This window comes from Vigna angularis, chromosome 9 (genome assembly GCF_016808095.1).
Source record: "Vigna angularis cultivar LongXiaoDou No.4 chromosome 9, ASM1680809v1, whole genome shotgun sequence".
Lineage (NCBI taxonomy): Eukaryota > Viridiplantae > Streptophyta > Magnoliopsida > Fabales > Fabaceae > Vigna > Vigna angularis.
Window position 1 is genome coordinate 2,347,943 of NC_068978.1, and position 21,370 is coordinate 2,369,312.

Below are 21,370 nucleotides of genomic sequence, written 5' to 3' on the forward strand. Positions count from 1 at the left end.
TTACCATAAACATGGCAAACTTGTCTAACTGTAACAACATGAAGCTGTGGTGTACAAATATATGTATATATAGTTTAACATAGACATTCAATAATTCATCATTAAAATACTAGCCTTGAAATGATAAAAATGTTTTCTCCCCACTTCTAATGCATTTTAAATAGAAATAATTTGGTGAAACATAGGATAAATTTTATTAACTTTTATATTTTTTATAAATGAACTTTTAAGATAATAAATTGAAAAAGATTTCTAATCCATGATAAGTAATGATATTTGACAGCTTCTCAGTCATAAAGTTATCCAAAGAATTTAATGTAACAATTCAAATAATTAAGATAATTTAAACAGTTCAAAGAATAACTAAAATAATTATTTTAAACAGTATTTCAAACAATTAAGATAATTTAAAGGAAGTACGACTTAATAAACTTAGAAAATATAAATGTGGAAAAATAAATATATAAAAGAAAAATCAATAAATATATATGATATGATGTGACTATACAACAAAATCTAGAACCTTAAACTACGACAATTACACATCCATGTAAGTACTATTATAAATCATTATCATGCTTTGATATATATATATATATATATATATATATATATATATATATATATATATATATATATATATATAACTATGCCAAACACATTAATTTAAGTGTTAACATCATTATAAGAAACCTCAACACTTATCAAATTTGAAATGAGATTTCTTAAACTAAAAAAAATACTTAAAAGAAATCATTTAAAGTATTTATTGAAAGTTTCTTTCAATGTTTTTAAGATCCAAAATCATTTATTAAATCATTGTAATATTTTTAATATTTATTAAAGAACATTTAGACAAGATGAGACAATCAATTTATTTGAAAGTAATGACTAATTCATTTTTTAAGTAAGACACCAAACTAGGATGTATACAAAAAAATTAAATTTTCTTCTATCAAAGTTTAAACTTTTTTTAATGCACTTTATTTATCATAAATATTAATACCCAATACATTTTCTATAATACATAAAAGTAAAAGACTTAAAAAAAGTTATTATGATTGGATGATTCTTGATGGAAGCTTCAACCTTTCCAAATGGTTCCTCACAACTTTAGGGCTCCATAATTTGGAAATGAAATTGAAGGGAATGGTTGTGATAAAGTTGAAGAAAAGTGACAAACACTAGGGCTTGAAAAGAGAAAAAGTTATGGAAATATAATTAAAATTAATTTCCATTTTCTTACCTACCTACCTACCCACCCAGTAGTCATGGGAAATTTAAAGCCTCATATATATATATATATATATATATATATATATATATATATGTGTGTGTGTGTGTGTGGTTAACTTCCACTTTAATATAGTGAAGCATAGCCACAATTTAATATTAATATTTACATTAATATATAAATAGAATGGAAGAAATGACCTAGGCATGACAACAAAGCATGGGAGGCTGGAACAACTAACCTAGATGTCACTCATTCATGGGATGGTCCAACTTTCATATATGCCCTACAAAAGGATCATGTCATAAACATAGGTTTGTAGCACCAAACAATAATAACCTAATTTTGGTTATATTAATTATTTGTCTCCCCTCTTTTCTTATTTTTCAAACTAGTTGTTATGTGATGTATGAGTTTTTCTTGTCATGTTAAAGAAATATTAATTGAAAATTGTTAAATTATCATAATTAGTAGAAGATTTTATTTGTTCAAGATATAACTTTTGTTATTGTATTATAATGATTTTTTATTTTATTTTAGTGTAAATAATAGTAATTTAGAGGAAGAATATTAGACAACACAATGATATTATGTTTTTAGCTACAATAAAAGATATACTATTGAAAAAAAAAATAACCAACATATTTTTTTAAGAAAAATATATGTATTGTAAAACGACACGACTAGTCATAGATTGTGTGATAAAGATTAATGTGTTACTATGGTCAATCGGTCATGTGAGTGAGATCATTGACCGATCATAAATTCTAAAGAGTCTTAAGTATAGATAAATCGTATTTATCTAGTATTGAGTTGTGATTATGATTGTGCTAATTATAAGTTATTTCGAAACCTAAAAAATATAAATTTAAGATAAGAATGTATGTGATTGTATTTATTATGAATTTAAGATCTTATTGTGATAACCGATGAGTCAAATCACTAACTTAAATGTTGGAATGCCTTTAATAGATACCATCTACGCAATTTGAAGTTGAAATCTAAAATGACAACTTGGAAAAAAGAATGTGACTGAATTCTTTTTATATCTTTTTTAACTTGGCATTTTGTAAAGATTTTCAAACAAATTGGATTGGAAAAAAAGTTGATTGTAGATAAAATATATTAGAGAAGTTGATTTGACATGTTCTTTCTTTTATACCTATAATAAATATACATTAAAGGGGGTAAAAAGAATTTTCTAAACTGAAAAATAAAGAGAAAAAAAACAAAGATATGCATATTTGAATGTGATACTACTTCCATGTGCAAATTAATGTTGATCGGTTATCCAGTGGAACCAAACATTGCTTGCAACATTAAACTAAGTGCATGAATTCTTCCACGTATTGCCAACTCTATCTTATGCACGATCTCGTTTTCATTTTTACTTCCTTCTCTTCTGGTTTCCTGATAAATCAGACACAACATTACATCACAACCGTTAAATATTTCAAAAATATTTTAGAGGTTAATTTTGGACTCATTCTAAAGTTGACAATACAAGTCATAAAGAAGCACAGAAAACAATAACACAATGATGATATTTGCTGATACTTACATTTATTTAGATATTAGTTGCATATCCTGCTATTCAATCTGCTATTTAATCTTATGTGTAAGTCATTTTGAAATTTTGTGTTCATCACAATATGCTTCTTTGGTAAGTACAATGGAACCTTTGCTTTCTATAACAATGGTGGTTTTGTTCGCACACTGTACTAACAGTTGCAACATTTGTACTAGTTCAGGTTGGTCCATTTGCATAAAGATTGAAAATTTAATCAAAGGGGTTAGTAATTTCATTTGGGTGACTCAAACAAGTAAACCAAAGTCATGGATGGTTAATTAGTTCTTCCCTTGATTCTTCATTTGACTTCTAACTAACGTTATAAATAAAACCACCAAACAATATCAGCACTGATGCAGAAAATCAGTTTGTGGTCAAATCAGAAATAAACCATACAAAGAAGAACCAGAAACTACTATTAATTGCTCAAAGTACTTTTGCTTTTTTAATTTTCATTTTTTTCCATGTTGAGAATGAATGTTAGTATTATTAATGAGTGCTAAGTATAGTACCAGTGTTGGTTGAAGGACAATATTTGCAGGAATTGGCCTTCAATCTTCCATCACAAGGGAAAAAATATGAAAAGAAACAACAAACTTTTGGTGCCATATTAAATATGGAGCTTCAATCCTAGCGTGGCTGGTGAATGAGCTGTCTTTGTACAAACTCATGAACGTGATGATCAGAAAATAGGATGCCAAATCCAACGGCTAAAGTCTATAGACTCTAACTGCTACATTCATTTCCTCATTAAATGCCTCACTCAGTAACGTCTTTATGCGTTATATATTTCTAATTTAGTTTTTCTTACTCATTTCTCTCACTAACACTGATGTTTTGTTGCCATAATCTCAACAGGGTAAGCCTGTATTTTACATATTTATATGATGCACACACAAACCAAGACCAATGAGAGGTAGCCATTAGGTTGGGAAGAAGCAGCTCCTTCAGAGAGAGAGAAAAAGAGATTGTGTTTTTTCTGGTCCGTGAGATTCCATGGCTTCAGTTGGTGCACTCAAATTCTTGTTGTTCCAAGTTCTATGGCTCTGGAACTTTCTACCTTCTTGCCAAGGTCTTGTCTATCTGCAACTCACATCTTCATCCACCATTTGAGCTTAATTTCTTACATTATTCAGTCTCATCTTTGATCCTTCATTTAGCTTGTATATTGAACATCAGTTTCTAGGGAGAATTTTGTATTCAAGATATATGGATATGGAAAAGATTTTCATTTTGAATCTGAATTTTTTTATCACCTGGCATCATCTGGGTTTCTACTGATAAATTCTCAGACATGGAAAATTTTGTGAATGTAGTTTATGGTAGAAATCTATCTGGTTCTGGTTTCTGCTACTTTTATTTGGGATCTCATTTCTAGATCATACATACACACTGTTATTAGATCACAGACAAATGCTTTAATTTGCAAGTTCTTAAACCAAAACACTTCATATGATATATTACTCTTATACATATGTATGTGCATTTTTAATTCAAAAGGATTTTCTCTATATACACCTTGTTTCTCCAAATTTTGTTAAATCCTGCCAAATTATAGTTATAGCAGTGACAATACATTGAAATTGTGTATGCTATTAAAGTAGCCAAATTTCTTTGCAGGTGATAAGCAGTGGCATGAAAAAAGTTACCCTTTTATCAGAAATGCAAGCTCATTTTCATCACCATCAATTTCAACAACCACATCCAGCAATGTGTATGACTACATAATAGTTGGAGGTGGCACAGCAGGGTGCCCTTTGGCTGCAACCCTCTCTCAGAAGTTCAATGTTCTGATGCTTGAAAGAGGAGGTGTTCCCTTCACCAACCCTAATGTTTCATATCTTGAGAACTTCCACATTACCTTGGCAGATGTTTCACCAACTTCAGCTTCTCAATTCTTCGTTTCATCTGATGGAGTCTACAATTCAAGGGCCAGGATCTTAGGAGGTGGCAGTTCTATCAACGCTGGTTTCTACACCAGAGCAGATCCAAGGTATAATAACTTCTTCCATTCTTCATTCTTTTCTTCAATCCTATGCAATCACATTTTCAATTTCTAGCATTTCATATTCATTTTCCAAGCATGTGAATGACATTTAGTTCTGGTGTGTAGGATCTAGATGACCTGTAAGTATTAATTTCTTCTTGTCTTTTTACTGGATCAGAGTTTAATAAGAAAGTCACTGCATACAAAATATTACACTTTTATCTGTTTTAAATAGTGTTTGAATTATCTTGTCCTCAAATTAATGCTGTAAAATATATTTTTGTTTCTATTTTCTAAATTATAATGTTGGCATCCTTGTATTCCCCATTTATGATTTAGTCAATCTGTTTATCTTAAAGGATTGCTACACACACAATATATATATATATATATATATATATATATATATATATATATATATATATATATTATAGTAAAGAAACAATATAATGGATTAAAATATAAAAAATTAAATTAGATTTTATCCCTTTATTTTGTTTTTTAATTCTTCACTATGTTGGTTTTTTCTTTGTTGACTTTATTTGTGTGTGTCCAACAGTAGTAGTAATGAATTTTGTGCAATAAAGTTCAACCACTTTTTGCGATCTTGTAATAAAAAAACACACCTTATAGATAATTAATGGAATACAAATAAAAGAAAATAAAACTATGGTATGATATTACATCATTACATACAAATTTATTTGGGATTCAAATCCCTTTTTCTCAGTATGTATGATGCGATGTGAATGTATTTAAACACTTCACTTAAATTAATGTTCTATTGATTTTCCACAACAGTATATATTTTTAAGATAGAAAAATATTTTCTTTCTAATTTTGTGATCTTAAACTTTATTTAATATCAAAATTTTATTATAAAAATAAATATTATGATATTGGCAAAGAAAATTCTCATAAATGAATTGAAATTTTAACCTAAGCAAATAACTAAATCAAATGTAAATTGTAATTTTTATTGAAAATATTGGTGATTTGATGTTTCAAAGCAGAGCAGAAGGTACATCTGTAATGAACTTGTTTGACGGTGATGTTAATAAAGTCCAACTACTTCTTCTTAGTTGTATAGAGAAAAAAAAAATATTATTTGAAAGGGCAAAAAGGAAAATAAAACTGAGTAAAATAAAGTTGAAAAAGATTAAAATATAAAAACAAAATACCAACTAAAAAATAAAAATTACCTATTCTTTTACTATATCGATTTATCTATGAATTTTGATTTAACAATTAAATAGATTAAATAAATCATATGTGTTTTTAAGAATATATTAATGATCTCATAAGAAAAAGAAAAACATGTTAGTGGCTTATATTGAGTATATTTATATTTATTATAAGAAACAAATCGTTTTACAATACTAGGTTTTATATACACACACATTGATTATGTAATATATGCATATATTATCATTATTATTATATTATTATTATTATTATTGGATGTGTTTGACAAAAGTAACTGCCAATTGTTTGTTGGTCTATGTCAATTAAATTTGATATGAAATTATGGATAAACTTATACTATGTGTATTTTTTTGATGAAAAACTTGGATGTTGATATTTAATCTTAATATAGTAAGAAAAAGTAGGTTTGTGCTGACATTAGACACAAAAAACACATACAAAAATTGGAAGAGAATACTGTCATAACGAAAATGGTTACAACCTTCTTCCATTAGAAATTGACTGGTCTTGACTTCCAAGAGGTAATAGTTGATGGTGATCTTTCATTTTCAACACTTAAATAATGTCTTGTGGTCCCTTACACTGTTTGGTGCCATCAAAGTGTGAGATGAAAGACATTCATTGTTACAAGAATCAGACATTAAGTTTATGATCATTATATGGTATTCAATTCTTTGCTGTCTTGATGTAAAACTTAGACTTATAAGAATTATATTTTTTTACTGTTTGATGTCATCAAAGTGTGAGATGAAAGACATTCATTGTTACAAGGAATCAGGCATTAAGTTTATGATCATTATATGGTATTCAATTCTTTGCTATGTTGATGTAAAACTTAGACTTATACTTAGAATTATATTTTTCTACTGTTTGATGCCATCAAAGTGTGAGATGAAATTCATCGTTACAAGAATCAGACATTAAGTTTATGATCATTATATGGTATTTAATTCTTTGTTGTTTCCATGTAAAACTTAGACTTGTACTTAGATTATATTCCATACTAAAAGGTCTTCTGGTAAAATTTGTATGGAATGCAGGTTTATAAAGAAGGTGGGATGGGATATCAACCTAGTGAATCAGTCATATCCATGGATTGAAAACCAAATTGTTCACCGTCCAAAGTTTTCAGCATATCAAAGGGCAGTGAGGGACAGTCTTCTGGACTCTGGTGTGTCACCTTTCAATGGCTTCACCTATGATCATCTCTATGGAACAAAAGTTGGTGGAACCATTTTTGACAAATATGGCCGGCGCCACACAGCTGCTGAACTGCTTGCTTCAGGAAACCATGAAAAACTTACTGTTTTGGTCTATGCCACTGTCCAAAAGATTGTGTTTGATACAAAAGGTACATGTAATATTAAACTAGTAAGTTTATGGTTTTGGAAGTAACTTATAATGACTAAAACCAATGTTAATTACCTTTGCAGGAAAGAAACCAAAAGCTGTGGGGGTTATTTTCCAAGATGAGAATGGGAAACAGCATGAAGCTGTTCTGGCAAATGATAGGCATAGTGAAGTGATAATGTCTTCTGGTGCAATTGGGACTCCTCAACTGCTGATGCTTAGTGGAATTGGACCAAAAGAACAACTCCAGAAGTTTAACATCCCAGTGATCCTCGACAACCACTTTGTTGGAAAAGGAATGGTAGACAATCCCATGAACACAATGTTTGTTCCTTCTGAAAGACCTGTTCATCAGTCACTCATAGAAACTGTTGGAATCACCAAGATGGGCGTGTACATTGAGGCTAGCAGTGGGTTTAGCCAGTCTAATGATAGCATTCATTGCCATCATGGTATTGTGTCAGCAGAGGTATGCAGTATTTCTCTGAAGTCATGTCAGAACATTGGAATCCTTTTAACATCTCTTTTGTTTCAAGTTATCAGTGAGTTTTACAATACCACAGATAAGAGAATTTATGATCTTTTACTAACTCTGTCCTTCTTCACATTACTGAACACTTAATAACTAATTTTCTTTTATGGAATAAAACATTGATAACTCAAAAAAATAGGATGCTGAGCAGCATGAATAATATAGGATTTCCTAAATCTCAAGAGTCAAAACTGTCAAACATCACGGTACAAATTCCACATAGCATTTAACATGTTAATCATTAATTTGGATTCTATACTGAGTTTTTTTTCTGTTCTCTCTGTCAAGCCTTTAAAATATACTGATGTACACTACCAAAAGTAGTGTATTTTAAAGACATAACAGACTATAACACAAAAAAACTCAGCAGAGAAACTGAACTATGTTAATCATGGTATATACTAAGGTATGCATATCAGGTTGGTATCTAACTAGCAAGAAATTCTACTAAGAAGTCACTTTTCATTTTGACATGATGGACACCAGATTGGGCAGCTTTCCACGATCCCTCCTAAGCAAAGATCACCAGAAGCTATCAAAGAATTTATCAAGAACAAGAAAGACCTACCGATTGAAGCATTTAAGGGAGGCTTTATTCTGTCAAAAGTTGCCAATCCTTGGTCAGTTGGTGAGCTCAAGCTGGTCAACACCAATGTGAATGGCAATCCATCTGTTGCCTTCAACTACTTCAGCCATCCATATGATCTTGAGCGCTGTGTTAAGGGGATCCGTTTGGCCATTAAGGTTGTCCAGTCAAAACATTTCACAAACTACACTTTGTGTGACAGAAAAACATCAGAGGAGCTCCTCAACCTCACTGTGAAGGCTAATGTCAACTTCATACCCAAGCATGCCAAAGACACAAAGTCACTAAAGCAATTCTGCAAAGACACTGTGATCACAATTTGGCACTACCATGGAGGGTGCCATGTGGGGAAGGTAGTCAATCCTGATTACATGGTCCTCGGTGTTGACAGACTCCGTGTGGTAGATGGCTCAACATTTGATGAATCACCAGGAACAAATCCTCAAGCCACTGTCATGATGATGGGCAGGTACGTATGTACACTAAATGTTTGGATATAACTTGATTTCAAAAGTTATTATACCGACATTTGCATTTTGTTGACAATAATCTATGTTTGTAACAGGTACATGGGACTGAAGATTTTGAGAGACAGGTTGGGGAAATTGGCAGGTATATAAGAAGGAATTTACTGTGTGAAGATCATGTTAAATCTTCAATAGAAGGGTGGTCTAAATGAAGAAGCACTGTTGCACATCAAGAAAAAGAGTGCTAGTGATAGGATTATTGGAAATGAATGCAGTTTATTGTAATTTCTTCTACAGGGTGATTTATTAGAAGTCGACAAAGTCATGGTTTTTTGGGGAGGAAAAAAACAATTGTAAGGACTTGTTTTAACCTTTTCTATTTCCAGGAACAATGGAAAAATCATTCTGGATGTTTACATACTTGATAAATACTAGACAAACGAAGAAAGGAAAAGAAACAAAACGATAGTGTCCCTAGTGTTCTATTAACGCAATCTTTGTAATGCAAAACTGTTGATTTCCCTCCCAATTTGATATATATACATAATATATATCTGCATCTGCCACTTAAATCATTTAAAAAACTAAGTCCATTTTTCGACAGATGTCTAATATTACGGACATGAACAACTTGTTACTATTCTTTGTACTACCGATTGTTCAGACTTCAGACATAGCTACCTAGAAACCAACAAGGGTACGAAGTTTATACATTGATAAGTAGTTCTAGTTTGTGACCTTTTTGCATTATTGTCACAGCATTTTCTGCAGAGTGAATCTGACAAGTGATTCATGGAACATAAATTTAGTAAGCAAAAACGCAAGATTGTTGAAAGCTTAATGGGATCCCGACCATAGTTTTGATGAAAATCCATGTTCACTGGTACTACCACCAGACAAACTTCTCAACTTCTGCCAGAACTGCCTTTTCTTCCCAATGGTTAGAGGCCCTGATCGAGAATACCTCCTGAATGACTGAAATTCCTGACCTGAAGCACTAAACTCTGATGCTGATAATTCTACCTTTTCTTCACCAGATTGGTAGCCAGATAGAGCTTTTTGATACTCTGAAAATTCCACTCTTTCACCTGAAGCTTCAGAAAACTTTCCTTCCACATCAGTTAGAAAACCCTCTTGGTAACTCATTGATCTTAAATAGTCTGTTTCCTCAACCTCACTACACACCAGTTTCAAGGCCTGAACAACTTCTCCCATGAAAGGACGCTGTGAGACTTCTGGTTGCACACACATGGATGCAATTGCTGCAACTTTAACTACAATATCAACGGAAATGTTAGGCTTTACAACTGGGTCTATGATCATCTGCAAACCCTCCTTACTAGTGAGAAGTGGACGAACCCATGTCACAAGATTTTCTTGACCTGGTGGTTGTGACAACTCCACGGGCTTTCTTCCAGTTAGAAGCTCAAGGAGTACAACTCCATAACTGTAAACATCACTCTTGACCAGAAGATGGCCAGTCATTGCATATTCAGGAGCTAAGTAGCTGCAAGACATGTCAGCGAGACAAATTCAGTTTTCATCTTAAGAAATTATTTAAGAGATGTAATAAAAAATTTTACATGCCATCCTTTAATCACTGAAGTTTTGGGAAAAGTTGGTTCATGACTCATGATATAGTCTATGAAATTATGACCAAAAAGTTGAATTTTAATAGAAAAGGTATGCTTGCACATTGTTCAAGCCCAATGGGATATTGCTAGAGGGGAAGCACCAAGAGCTATAATAAAACCATGTTCCTTCACCCGACAGCTTACATTTTCAGAGAGTTGGTTTATTACTGGAATGCATAGATAAGATCAAGTACCTAAACAATATAAGTCAGTGGTCTGCTAAACACTATATATACTGGAATGAAATGAGTACGTTGCATGCATGTTTAATCAATCCATTCATCAAAACCTCAACATGAAGTGGCTAGAAAGGGATTATTACCCAAATGTTCCCATAACATGTGTGGAAATGTGCTTGTTTCTCTCATCCAATGCTGTTCTAGCCAGTCCAAAATCTGAGACCTTGGGTGTAAAATCATACTCCAACAAGATGTTGCTGGCCTTGAAATCCCGATGTATGACACATGGATTTGAATCTTCATGCAGATAGGCCAGACCCCGAGCTGCACCAAGAGCAATCTTCATCCGTGCATTCCAATCCAAGGGACCAGTTTCCTTGTCAGCTCCTACGAAAATAGAGTATTCAAAAGTCAGATTCCAAAAACTATGATATTTTTTTACTTCCAACAGTAATGACAATTATTTTAAACTGCACTTTTGTTTACCATGTAAGTGGGATTCCAAACTTCCATTAGGGACAAGCTCATAAACTAAGCAACGAGTCTGTTTCTCTATGCATATACCAAACAATGTAACTAGATTTCGATGGTGTAGACGGCTAAGCATCTCAACTTCTGCCAAGAATTCACGACCACCACGCTGATCATCTCTTTTGAGAACCTTCACAGCTATATCCCTCCCATCATTTAGAACACCTTTGTAAACAAGTCCAAAACCACCTTCTCCTAATATTCTTGAAGAATCAAAGTTATTTGTTGCTTTCTCTAAGTCATTCAAAGTAAAAATCTTAGCAGACCCTGTGTATGTTATTGTTCCAGCATTGAAAGACTGTGATCCAGAACCTGACCTGATCCCACGAGGCAATGACCTAGCAGCCCCTGCGAAGAGTAAATTGAGATATAAAATTACACTGAGTTCTACATACAACATGAGACAGAAAAGCAAATTGATGGATGGTGGATCTCCCAGAAAACAACTTTTGAAGTAAAATATGAAGAGAAGTCACAGATATAAACCAAGACTGAATTAGCATTATAGGTTACAACCCAACGTTTATCACAATTCAGCTTCTGAATGCAAAGAGTTCATTTGATGTGAAATTACTTCGAAGCCCTACCAAAAGTGGTATTGTACGAATCATAAAACATTTCACATAAATAAATCAACCTTTTAGATTAATGTGATCATCAAAACAAGTTTTATGAAATAATTCATCTATAAATGGAGTCAATTCTTATGTTTTATTGGATCCAAATATTGGTAAAAGTACTTTAATAAAGGGAAATAGTATGCTACAAAATTGTCTAAGAACAGTTTCACAACAGTAATCATTATAAAAAGGAACTTTCTTTATACAATCTCTAAACTGCCAACAAAATATTTACAGAGTCGTTAATTGCACTTACTTGATTGTTTTGAAGAGGATGAAATTAAACCATCTGGAACTGGTTTGTGTTCATGAACATAGGCACAGCATTTCAGCGCGCAGATCCAAGCAAGACCAATGAATACAACAAAAGCAGTAACTGATGACAGCACAATTATAATAATCATTCTTCCATTACTCCCTTCTTTTTTCTTCTTTGGGACATCTACTCCTAAAGGTTTCATCATCATTCCATTGTTGTCATGTCCTGGATTTGGCTGATCATCTATAACAGAAGCGTCTGAGGGAGTTGATGGTGGAGATGGTGGAAGACCTGCATTCGTTATCCCAAAGTATAAATGTAGGGAAGATTTCTACTAATAAAACCAAATGTACCATAGATATTCACTTTATGAAAAAGAAAGGCCTAAAAAATGATAATCAATGTATAACCTGGATAATGAACATAGAGTACTTCATAAGCACCAAAGACTGAAGAATCTATCAGAATCTCCCTGCGCCAGAATTTCTTATATATTAAAAATGCAGTGGTATCATCAAATTTTACTCCTTTGGGTACTAAGTCTATGAGAACAGTGGTTTTCTCCAGTTGCTGACTAGCTGCATCAGCTTCCACAATGCGAACCTGGGTATAGTTCAGTAGAACACTTGCTGCAATTTCCTTGGCTAGCTCTGCAACCAATGGAAAAAACTTGTATATTGCAATGTTGATATGGATTTTAACCTGAAGCGGCCATACACAACCACAAGGTGACCCAGGAGGTGTATACGTCAAGGGCTCTGAGCAAGTCATCGACAAGCAATCTACATGTAGGATCAACATCAGCTAGCTTTCTTCAGATTATTGAAAAAGAAGAACTAGCATAAATTTAACAATATTCTAAGCTAGTTGCAGGATCAAGATTAGATTACCCTTATTAGCAGGTGGTGGTGGCAGAACAAATTCATATGCTGGTGGTGGAGTCTTTTTCTTCTGCAATGATGAACCTAGAGGAGAAATTGTTGGTGAAGTAGAGGGTACTGATCCAAAAAAGATATAATAAACAATCAGGGAGATGAAATATTAGAACAGAAATAAACTCTAAAAGCAATGAGAAAAATTAGATTTTATACCATTGAAGTGACTTGGTACAATAGCTGGTGATGGTGCAGGGGCCGGGGCATGAATATCTTTAACATTTGGTGAAGAGAAAGGGGGTCGTGATTTGAAGACCGAAGGGCCTATTCAGTAGAATTTTGCAGAATGAAATTAATTTAACATTCTAATATCAATAAATGCAAAAGAAGTTGTAAAAAATTTAAGATTTTCAATCACAGAATCAAACCTTGATGGCTGTATGTTGGAGGCTGAACTGCATAGATTGGTGCTAGAGTTGGATTGTGGGACTTTCTTTTAGAATAGTGATGCTTATGATGCAAGATTGGGGAATCCACAGAACCATGTGTCCATATGATTGTAGGAGCTTTGTGAATTGACTTGGAAGGTGAAAGTGCAATGCTTGCAGGTACCCCAGAAGATGACTTGGAAGGTGAATGTGCAATACTTGAATGACCTTCAGAAGATGACTTTGGTGGGATTGCAATACTAAAATGGCTTCTGTCACTGGAATGTTGCAGTTCGGTGGCTACAGATGGAAAGATAACTTTCAGTTTAGAATAATCATGAGCATGAACTTTCCAAGAGGAGGTCATCAACTACATAATAAGTTAATGTAAAAGTACATATCTGGATTTAGTTGTATATAGATTAAAGGAAAATTTTGGGGAGGTGAGTGTCAAGGCAGAAAGAAACTATAGAGGGGAGAGGGCTTGTGTTTCTTGTTCAAAAAGATCCATAAAATATGTTTCTTTAATTATGTATACCTTTTTCATGATCTCGGACCTGTTCTGAGGGTATAGTTAGTTCCTTAGAAAGCAAAATTCCTCAGAACAACTGCTTTGTTTAATTAACCAGAACTTTCAATAACCTAATGGATTTATACTATAGCTATGGCCTGTTGGGATTTCATATCAACCTCGTTACAGACTAAACAGAGAATTTTTTTTTTAATACTGAAACACATAACAGAACATCGATTTGTAAGTTGAAATTATCACTAAGTTCCTAGTCTATAGCTTAGGTTGAACTCTGTGTCCGGAAACACGAGACAAAGCAGTAAGAACATTTGTTTTATCATATTGGTGTTTCTTTCTGCTTATAATTTTATCTAATACATGATATCAGAATCGTTATTTGGATTATCCTAAAGAAATATAAGATATATCAATGAGATGACTAAACACAAAATTTGATGCAGAAGCAAGTAATGGTATCCAAAGTCACAATCCTGGTAATGGTATCACAGATCTGTGTCTAAAGTCATCATAGTAATAGCGAAATTAAATTTCATTGCTAATTTCTCTGCATTACTTGCAGAAATGATAAAATTGCTAAATTATTGACACTGTCCCCACTAAAAGTGTGCAACTTGGTAAAGTCCAAAGCTTGTTGTCCACCTACTGGTTGAACACTCACTAACAGATATACTAACCAAAAACAATATCCCTAAAATTTTAGGTGAAAATTCTGAAATCTAAGACTATTAACATTTAGGTTTTTTTCTAACCATCCAAGTTCTAATCTTGTTTTTTATATTAATCAGCAGATATTGAACCGATTAACTATACTGATCAAGATCCCATGTGAAAAATTCACTTCAAATGCTTTTTCTTTATGTAATTTGAAAACTTGTGATAAATTCATTATGATTGTCCAAAGCTATTGCATTGCTTTATTACATACCGAACCGAATCTTACTTTTCTTAAGAGAATTGGACAGTAGAAATCAGTAAAAACAGAGGCTTAATCACCATTTCAACAGTAAATTTTTTTCCAATGCGAGTAATGAACTTGGAATGAGCTACAGGTAGGCCTAATTTTGACACACATGAACTCCACAGGAACGAACTCCAAGGAGAGAATCATCAAAGAATCCTAATTGAGCAAAGATTATATAATCCAAAAGCATAGAATATGTGAACTGTAACAAATTTTGAACCACATACATAACAAGATACAACTCTAAAAACAGTAAATTTGGATTTGCTTCTCATCTGCCAGTTTTGATCCGACATGCAGAAACTAACTCAGAGCGTCTGAATTATGTTCATACCTGCATATTCATGAATCTGCTGAGTGCAGACAGCTAAATGCAGCTGAATTAGCAGGAAAATCAGCGGCAGTCCCATTTTCTCCTGAAGGAAAACCAGATCAACAACTCTGAAGATCTCTCAGCTTTCACCCTTCATGGAGAGTAAAATTGAAGAGAATTTGGTGAAAGCAGCAGCATATGCTGAAGCAAAAACTCGCTTGTCACATCCAAGGACAAGCAGAACAAAGTCTGCAATCAAAACATGGCCTGAATAATGTGAAGCAAAGTATGAAAACAGCCTGGTAATTCCACAAGAATGATCTTGGTGGAAGACACCAGTGTTTCCACCTTTTTCTATTTTTCAGAACTAAAGGTATATGGGTTGCAGGCATGAGAGTTGTGATGCAACTGATTTCATTGTTTTTCTGAAAAATCTAACAGCAGATGAAACCAAAAAGCACAACCCCACTTCACTTTAAGCATGAAAAGAACAGTAACTATTCCGTAGGAGCTTGTGGGGTTGGACATGTGTGAGTGTTCTTGATTTTGAGAGAGAGAGAGAGAAAGAGAGAGAGACATAAATATTGGCCATAAAGTAAAAGAATGATTGAATTTTTATTAATATTTAACACCTTAATGCTTGACCTTCTTTTCAGTTTATCCATGGTAGGTAATGATTCACCTTCACCATGATGTGATTTTGGGGTTAGATAATACCTTTTAAACCTAGGTAACAACATTCACAAATCCAGATTGAAATTTTGGGATTGTTTTGAATTTTGATCATAGCAATCACCCCAAAGGATAACATTTTCTTTTTCTGTATGCAGAATTTGGTTTTCATTTCCTACAAAACTTTTTTTAACTTATAATAGTTACACCAAAACCTAAAGGTACCATTTTTAACTTTTAACATAACATCAATTAACTGTTGATTTGTTGTTTAGCAGAATACTATATTGTTGTCTTAACTGTTCATGTGTTAATATGATGCTATCTAGTTATTCTATTTTTTAAAACTACAAAATAAATGAACATTAGGAATTAAACATAATAAACTTAATTTCAGAAAACGTTTTTAACTTGATGAAATATTATTAAAATCAAAACCTAACTACATATAGTCCATTTCTTCAACTTGGAATCTTAGATTGAAAGATGGTTCACACTAAATAAAAATGCTGATAACTTTTTTTCTTCTGTTTTCTTTCTGGCTTTGAAGTAATGTCAACATGATCACTGACTTTGGTCCTCTTTACTTTAATGTTTAAACAATGACTCTTACCAAAAATAATAGTATTCTAACATATTTTTTTGTTTAATCTTTTCAAAATTCAATTCTATGTAACTTTAAATTAACACGAAACCAAACCTACTTGCAAACTCAAATAATATAATAATTCTTCTGGTTACAAAACCAAGTTTATGGTCAAATTTTCTTCTTGTTGAAATTTTGAAGGTTACTAGATTCAGAAATAGCTGCTGGAAAGCTTCTTGTGGGAATGATCCTTTATTCTCTATATTTAAAAAAAAACAAAAAAAAAAACGAGTATGTTGTATTTCGAAAAACAGAAAAAATTATTTCATAAGATCTTATGGTAAAGGTTAAAAATGTTTTTATTCATTAATAAGAATTAAAATTTGTTCTTTTTTGAAATTTTAGACTAATTTAATCTTTTATTTTTATAATAGAATAAATTTAATTTTTGTAACCAAAATTTGTTAATTCTTTAAGGTTTTAAATATATTTTTTAATTAAAATTAAAGATTAAAAAAATATGTCAAAAAATATAAACAACTCAGATACTATTATAAAATGAGTTTGAAAAATTAAATAAAATTAACAAAATTTAGTTAAAAAAATTAAATCTATACATTTTTAAATTAAGAAACTAAATTGAGTCAAAGTTTCACCGATTCCAATTTACATTTGAAGTGATAAAAACATATTTTTTTTTATAATTTAATTACTTTCGGTTTTTGCTTAAAAGGATTTAAGCTTTTATTTATTTTAGAAACAATCATATTTTTAGTTTAAGCACGTAATTCATAAAATAGGTAAAATGAAAAACTAAAATCATGGTTAAACATTCAGATAAAAAAAGGTTTTGAATAAAAGAAAGGATAATATATTTACTCATTAACTTCCGAATAAAAACCCTAAAATTTCATCACATAAATTTCATAACATAAATAAAGAATAGTTTTGTATTCATAACTTTAATATAAAAAGTTACGAATTAAAACACGAATTGTTTAAAAAATCACTAAAAGAATTGTTTTAAAATATATTTCTAATGTATTAAGTTATTTACTATGTAACTTTCTACATTTGTTAATCTGGTTTCATTATGGCATAAATTCGTGTAATTTTTTGTATTCATAGTGTAAGATAAACTAAAAAGGAGACATTTGAAAATAAGAAGTGGAAGTACTGTGGAATGAATGTTAATCTCAAATAATGTTAGTTTAATTACCTCTAATTAGGATACAAATAATATGGTTAGTTAAGGTTAAACTCGTATCAATTTGTAATTGACAGAATGAAGACGCATTCATCTATGTGTATTGATGAGCCAACAACTAATGTTGAACATTATCAAATGATGCTGACAAATTAAGGATGAACATCATTTAACTACAAATATCAATGTCACACATCCTTTTAATGTTTATTTTTTAAGTGAACTTATTCTTCCTTTTACATACTATAGTTGTAGGATAGTTACAATTTCCTTTTAGTGTTTTTATTTTCTCTTCTACTTCTTCAAGTGTTTATTTATTTATTTATTTATTTATTTATTGGGTTTATCCTTTTTATAATCTAGTAGCACAGTTAATAGGCATTAATATTACAATTTCTTAAGTATGGATCTTTTTTAGAAAAATAAAAAAATTTGTGAAGTTATCAAATATAAAAAAATAAATTTAGTTAAATTTTAAAATATTGTCATATTTGAATTTTTTAATTAAGTTTTAATTAAAAATTATTTTATTGAGTATTCAAAAGTTATATGTTTTTCATTTGAGTGAATATTTATCGTTTGATTTTATCAATAATTAGTCTAGTATGGAAATGACAAAAAAAATGACAATTATAATTAAAATATGTGATAGATATTAAATAGATATTGGATAATAAGTATGGGTATTTAATTATTTTTTTATTAATGAATAGGTAGGAGTCATGATATTTGACTTGTGGATATCTATCCTTAATAATTATTAGTTTATTTTTAAGTATTTTTTAAAATTTAAGTGAAAGTGTTATTAGTAGGATCTGAGTTGTTAAAGCAGATTATAAAAAAGGCGAATAAGATCCAGAAGATAATGAAAGCTTCGCAAAGTAGGTAGAAATCTTATGTTGATTAGAAAATGAGATTTTTAGAGTCCGTAGTTGGAGATCGTGTTTTCTTATTAAGGGTTACCCCAGCCACTAGAGTGGGAAGGACTATCCGATAAAGAAAACTTTCTCCTAAGTTCACTGACCTATATCAAATCTTGAGAAAAATTGGACTAGTGACTTGTGAAATTGTCTTGCTTCGTCATTTAGTTAATCTTCATTCAGTGTTTTATGTTTCTTAGCTAAGAAAGTATATGCTTGATACGTCTCATGTTTTGAAAGTAGAGGATGTGCAAGTTAGAAAAAATCTCTTCATGGTAACGTGAGGAACTCTAGGGAAGGAAGTCCTTTTTGTTATAATTAGTATTTGTTCATTGATGTAAGGAGTCATTATTAGATGTTTTTTTGATATTCTAATACCAATTCAAGACTATATGGAGTAAAATGAGTTATATGGTGAAAGAGACATGAAGTCTTGTCATTAAAAACCATCTCTTACGACAGTTAAAGAGACTAACCTTGTATGTGGTAGAGTGAAATCTATCGACAATGATTCTACAGGTAGTAGAAGTTACTACAAGGGCTAAAACCACCAAAAATCATACATCAATATTTAAATTCGAATAATTGAGTTTAGTGTTGTCCTTGTATATGATTGGTTAATTGATATTGTTTAATTTGGTGTATTTTGTAAATCTATTTATGTGCGTGTACTTTCTTTTTTCAATGATTACCATTATTTGGTATGAACAAATGAAAAATAGGTGTCGAATTGGTTTTATATGGAGATGATGATACAATTGTTTAGTTTTTAGACTATTTTTTATTGTTCTTAGCCTTATACAATTTTTGTTTTGGGTTGTATATAAAGTTATTTTGGTTGCATATTCTTTTCGAATGAATGTAAATGAAGTAATTTGTATACTCCTTGTATGCTTTTGTGTAGTATTATGGATACTTTTGCATTATTTTAGTTAATCAATTTTTTCATTATAGAAATTATTTTTATTATTGTAATGAAATAATCAAATCATTCATTTAATGTAAGTATACAAATTACAAATTTTTTTAATAAAAATTTAATTGAAAATAATTAAATATATGAATGATTTAAAACTTGATTAGTAAAAAAATATAATAATTTAATGTATTCCAAGAATAACGTTAATTAAGATGATTGGATCAATAATTTGTAGAAGAAATGATAGAGCTGAGTTAAAATGATTTGACACTGACTAGTATGCCCTCAAATTTTAGGGCTTACCTAAACATATGAAAGGTAGTGTCGTAGGTTGATAAACATTAGCATGAGAAGAACGTGTGAGCACACAAATACACACACTTGGCAATTGTCGGTGATATTTTTTGGTACTAAATTTTGAAAATGACAAAGGCTCGTCGTTGGGATAAATTATTGGCAGAGAGGAAGTGAACCCTAATAATGCACTTCACATAACAAATTCAAAATAACCCATCTTTTTCCAATGTTCCCACTTATACATATTTATCATAAATTCACACGAGCCTATGTCAAAAATAAATCATTTCAAGTCAATATTTTTTTATACAGGTTTGGATTGTAAAATTAATTATTCCTTATTTTTACATGTTAAATCTTTTTATTATAGTAAAATAAGTTAAATTTAATTTGTATATATTCAAAATTTAAATTAAAATGTTATATCTGTGTTTGTATACGCAGATAAATTAGTAAACAACCAGAAAATACTATCTTTGAGTTTTCACTTGAAATAATATATGTTTCGGTTATGGATTAAGGTCAAATCTATTTTTTTTATACAATTTTTAAATTTTAAATATGGTATTCTTTTCGTTTCATACTTAGTTACCGTTCTGTCAAATTAAGGAGTTATTTGTCAAAAACATTTCATGTTAAAGGGATCTATAATATTAGCAATAAATATGTAATGGATGCAACTAAGCTACCATAATACCACCAATTTGTATTTATAAATTTTAGAATGGACTTTAGATTAACATTAATCTCATTATGACCTAATGGGTAATGGTCTTACTTAGACTTAACACAATCATCCTTAATGTTAACTTTTGTTTAATTTGACCGTTCGACTATCCGACCAGTTTCTTTAGAGTTATAAACTGGTTTCGATCCTTAAGTTGATCAGATGATCATACTATACTATACCATATATAATTATTGTTAATTTTTTATTTCTTTTTATGAGATTTTTGGACATTATTCTTTTCATTGTTTTGTTTCCATCGGCTAATTTTTTTTTTCAACACATTGGTTCATAAAGATGAAATGAAATATGTAGATGTGAGGGTAATGATACACAATTAGAAGAACCATTAAATTGTTGATAAGAATAAATCCAAATTAATTTTAAAAATTATATATTTGAGTTTTATGAAAAAAGGGATATTTTATTGAAAGCGGCCAATCAGTTTTTATGGTAAAAATTAATTATCTATAAAGTGCATTGATATTTTATTCTAGTGATATAATTAAGAAAATAATTCAATGAATTATTGTTAAGAAGAAAAGTTATAATATTAGCCAAAGCGGGTTGATAACCTGGCCCGCTTGAAAGTTTGGGCCTAGGCCCAAAATCTCCAGCAGAAGCCCGCGATTTTTGGTCATTGTGTTCTTGATGTTATGCATCCCCATCAGTCAATTGTCCATTATTTAGTGTAAAATATTATATGTGATGATGAGAATAAAATTAAAGCATAAAAATTAAAATTATTTTTCTTTAAAAACAATATGTTTGAGAAAAA

General features: G+C 30.8%; 2 protein-coding genes across 3 annotated transcripts; one reads left to right on the plus strand and one right to left on the minus strand.

The window, feature by feature from the left end:
- The first annotated feature begins 3,371 nt into the window (after nucleotides 1–3,371).
- Nucleotides 3,372–9,355, plus strand: LOC108323344 (protein HOTHEAD). 2 transcript variants are annotated; one of them, XM_017555769.2, is made up of 7 exons: nucleotides 3,372–3,570; nucleotides 3,663–3,876; nucleotides 4,425–4,797; nucleotides 7,038–7,348; nucleotides 7,431–7,816; nucleotides 8,366–8,934; nucleotides 9,031–9,355. In XM_017555769.2, the coding sequence occupies exons 2-7, from the start codon at nucleotides 3,801–3,803 to the stop codon at nucleotides 9,083–9,085; spliced, it is 1,770 nt and encodes a 589-aa protein (XP_017411258.1). In that variant the 5' UTR covers nucleotides 3,372–3,570; nucleotides 3,663–3,800; the 3' UTR covers nucleotides 9,086–9,355. The 2 variants fall into 2 exon arrangements, with proteins under 2 accessions (XP_017411258.1, XP_052724300.1); XM_052868340.1 differs by lacking the exon at nucleotides 3,372–3,570 and having other exon boundaries at nucleotides 3,610–3,876.
- Nucleotides 9,356–9,504: 149 nt separating this feature from the next.
- On the minus strand, nucleotides 9,505–15,856 carry LOC108323343 (receptor-like serine/threonine-protein kinase ALE2). Its single transcript, XM_017555768.2, has 9 exons — nucleotides 15,286–15,856; nucleotides 13,459–13,758; nucleotides 13,247–13,354; nucleotides 13,046–13,153; nucleotides 12,566–12,937; nucleotides 12,153–12,446; nucleotides 11,232–11,624; nucleotides 10,889–11,132; nucleotides 9,505–10,439 (listed from the first exon to the last, which is right to left on the minus strand). The coding sequence occupies exons 1-9, from the start codon at nucleotides 15,359–15,361 to the stop codon at nucleotides 9,770–9,772; spliced, it is 2,565 nt and encodes an 854-aa protein (XP_017411257.1). The 5' UTR covers nucleotides 15,362–15,856; the 3' UTR covers nucleotides 9,505–9,769.
- Between the last annotated feature and the right edge of the window lie 5,514 nt (nucleotides 15,857–21,370).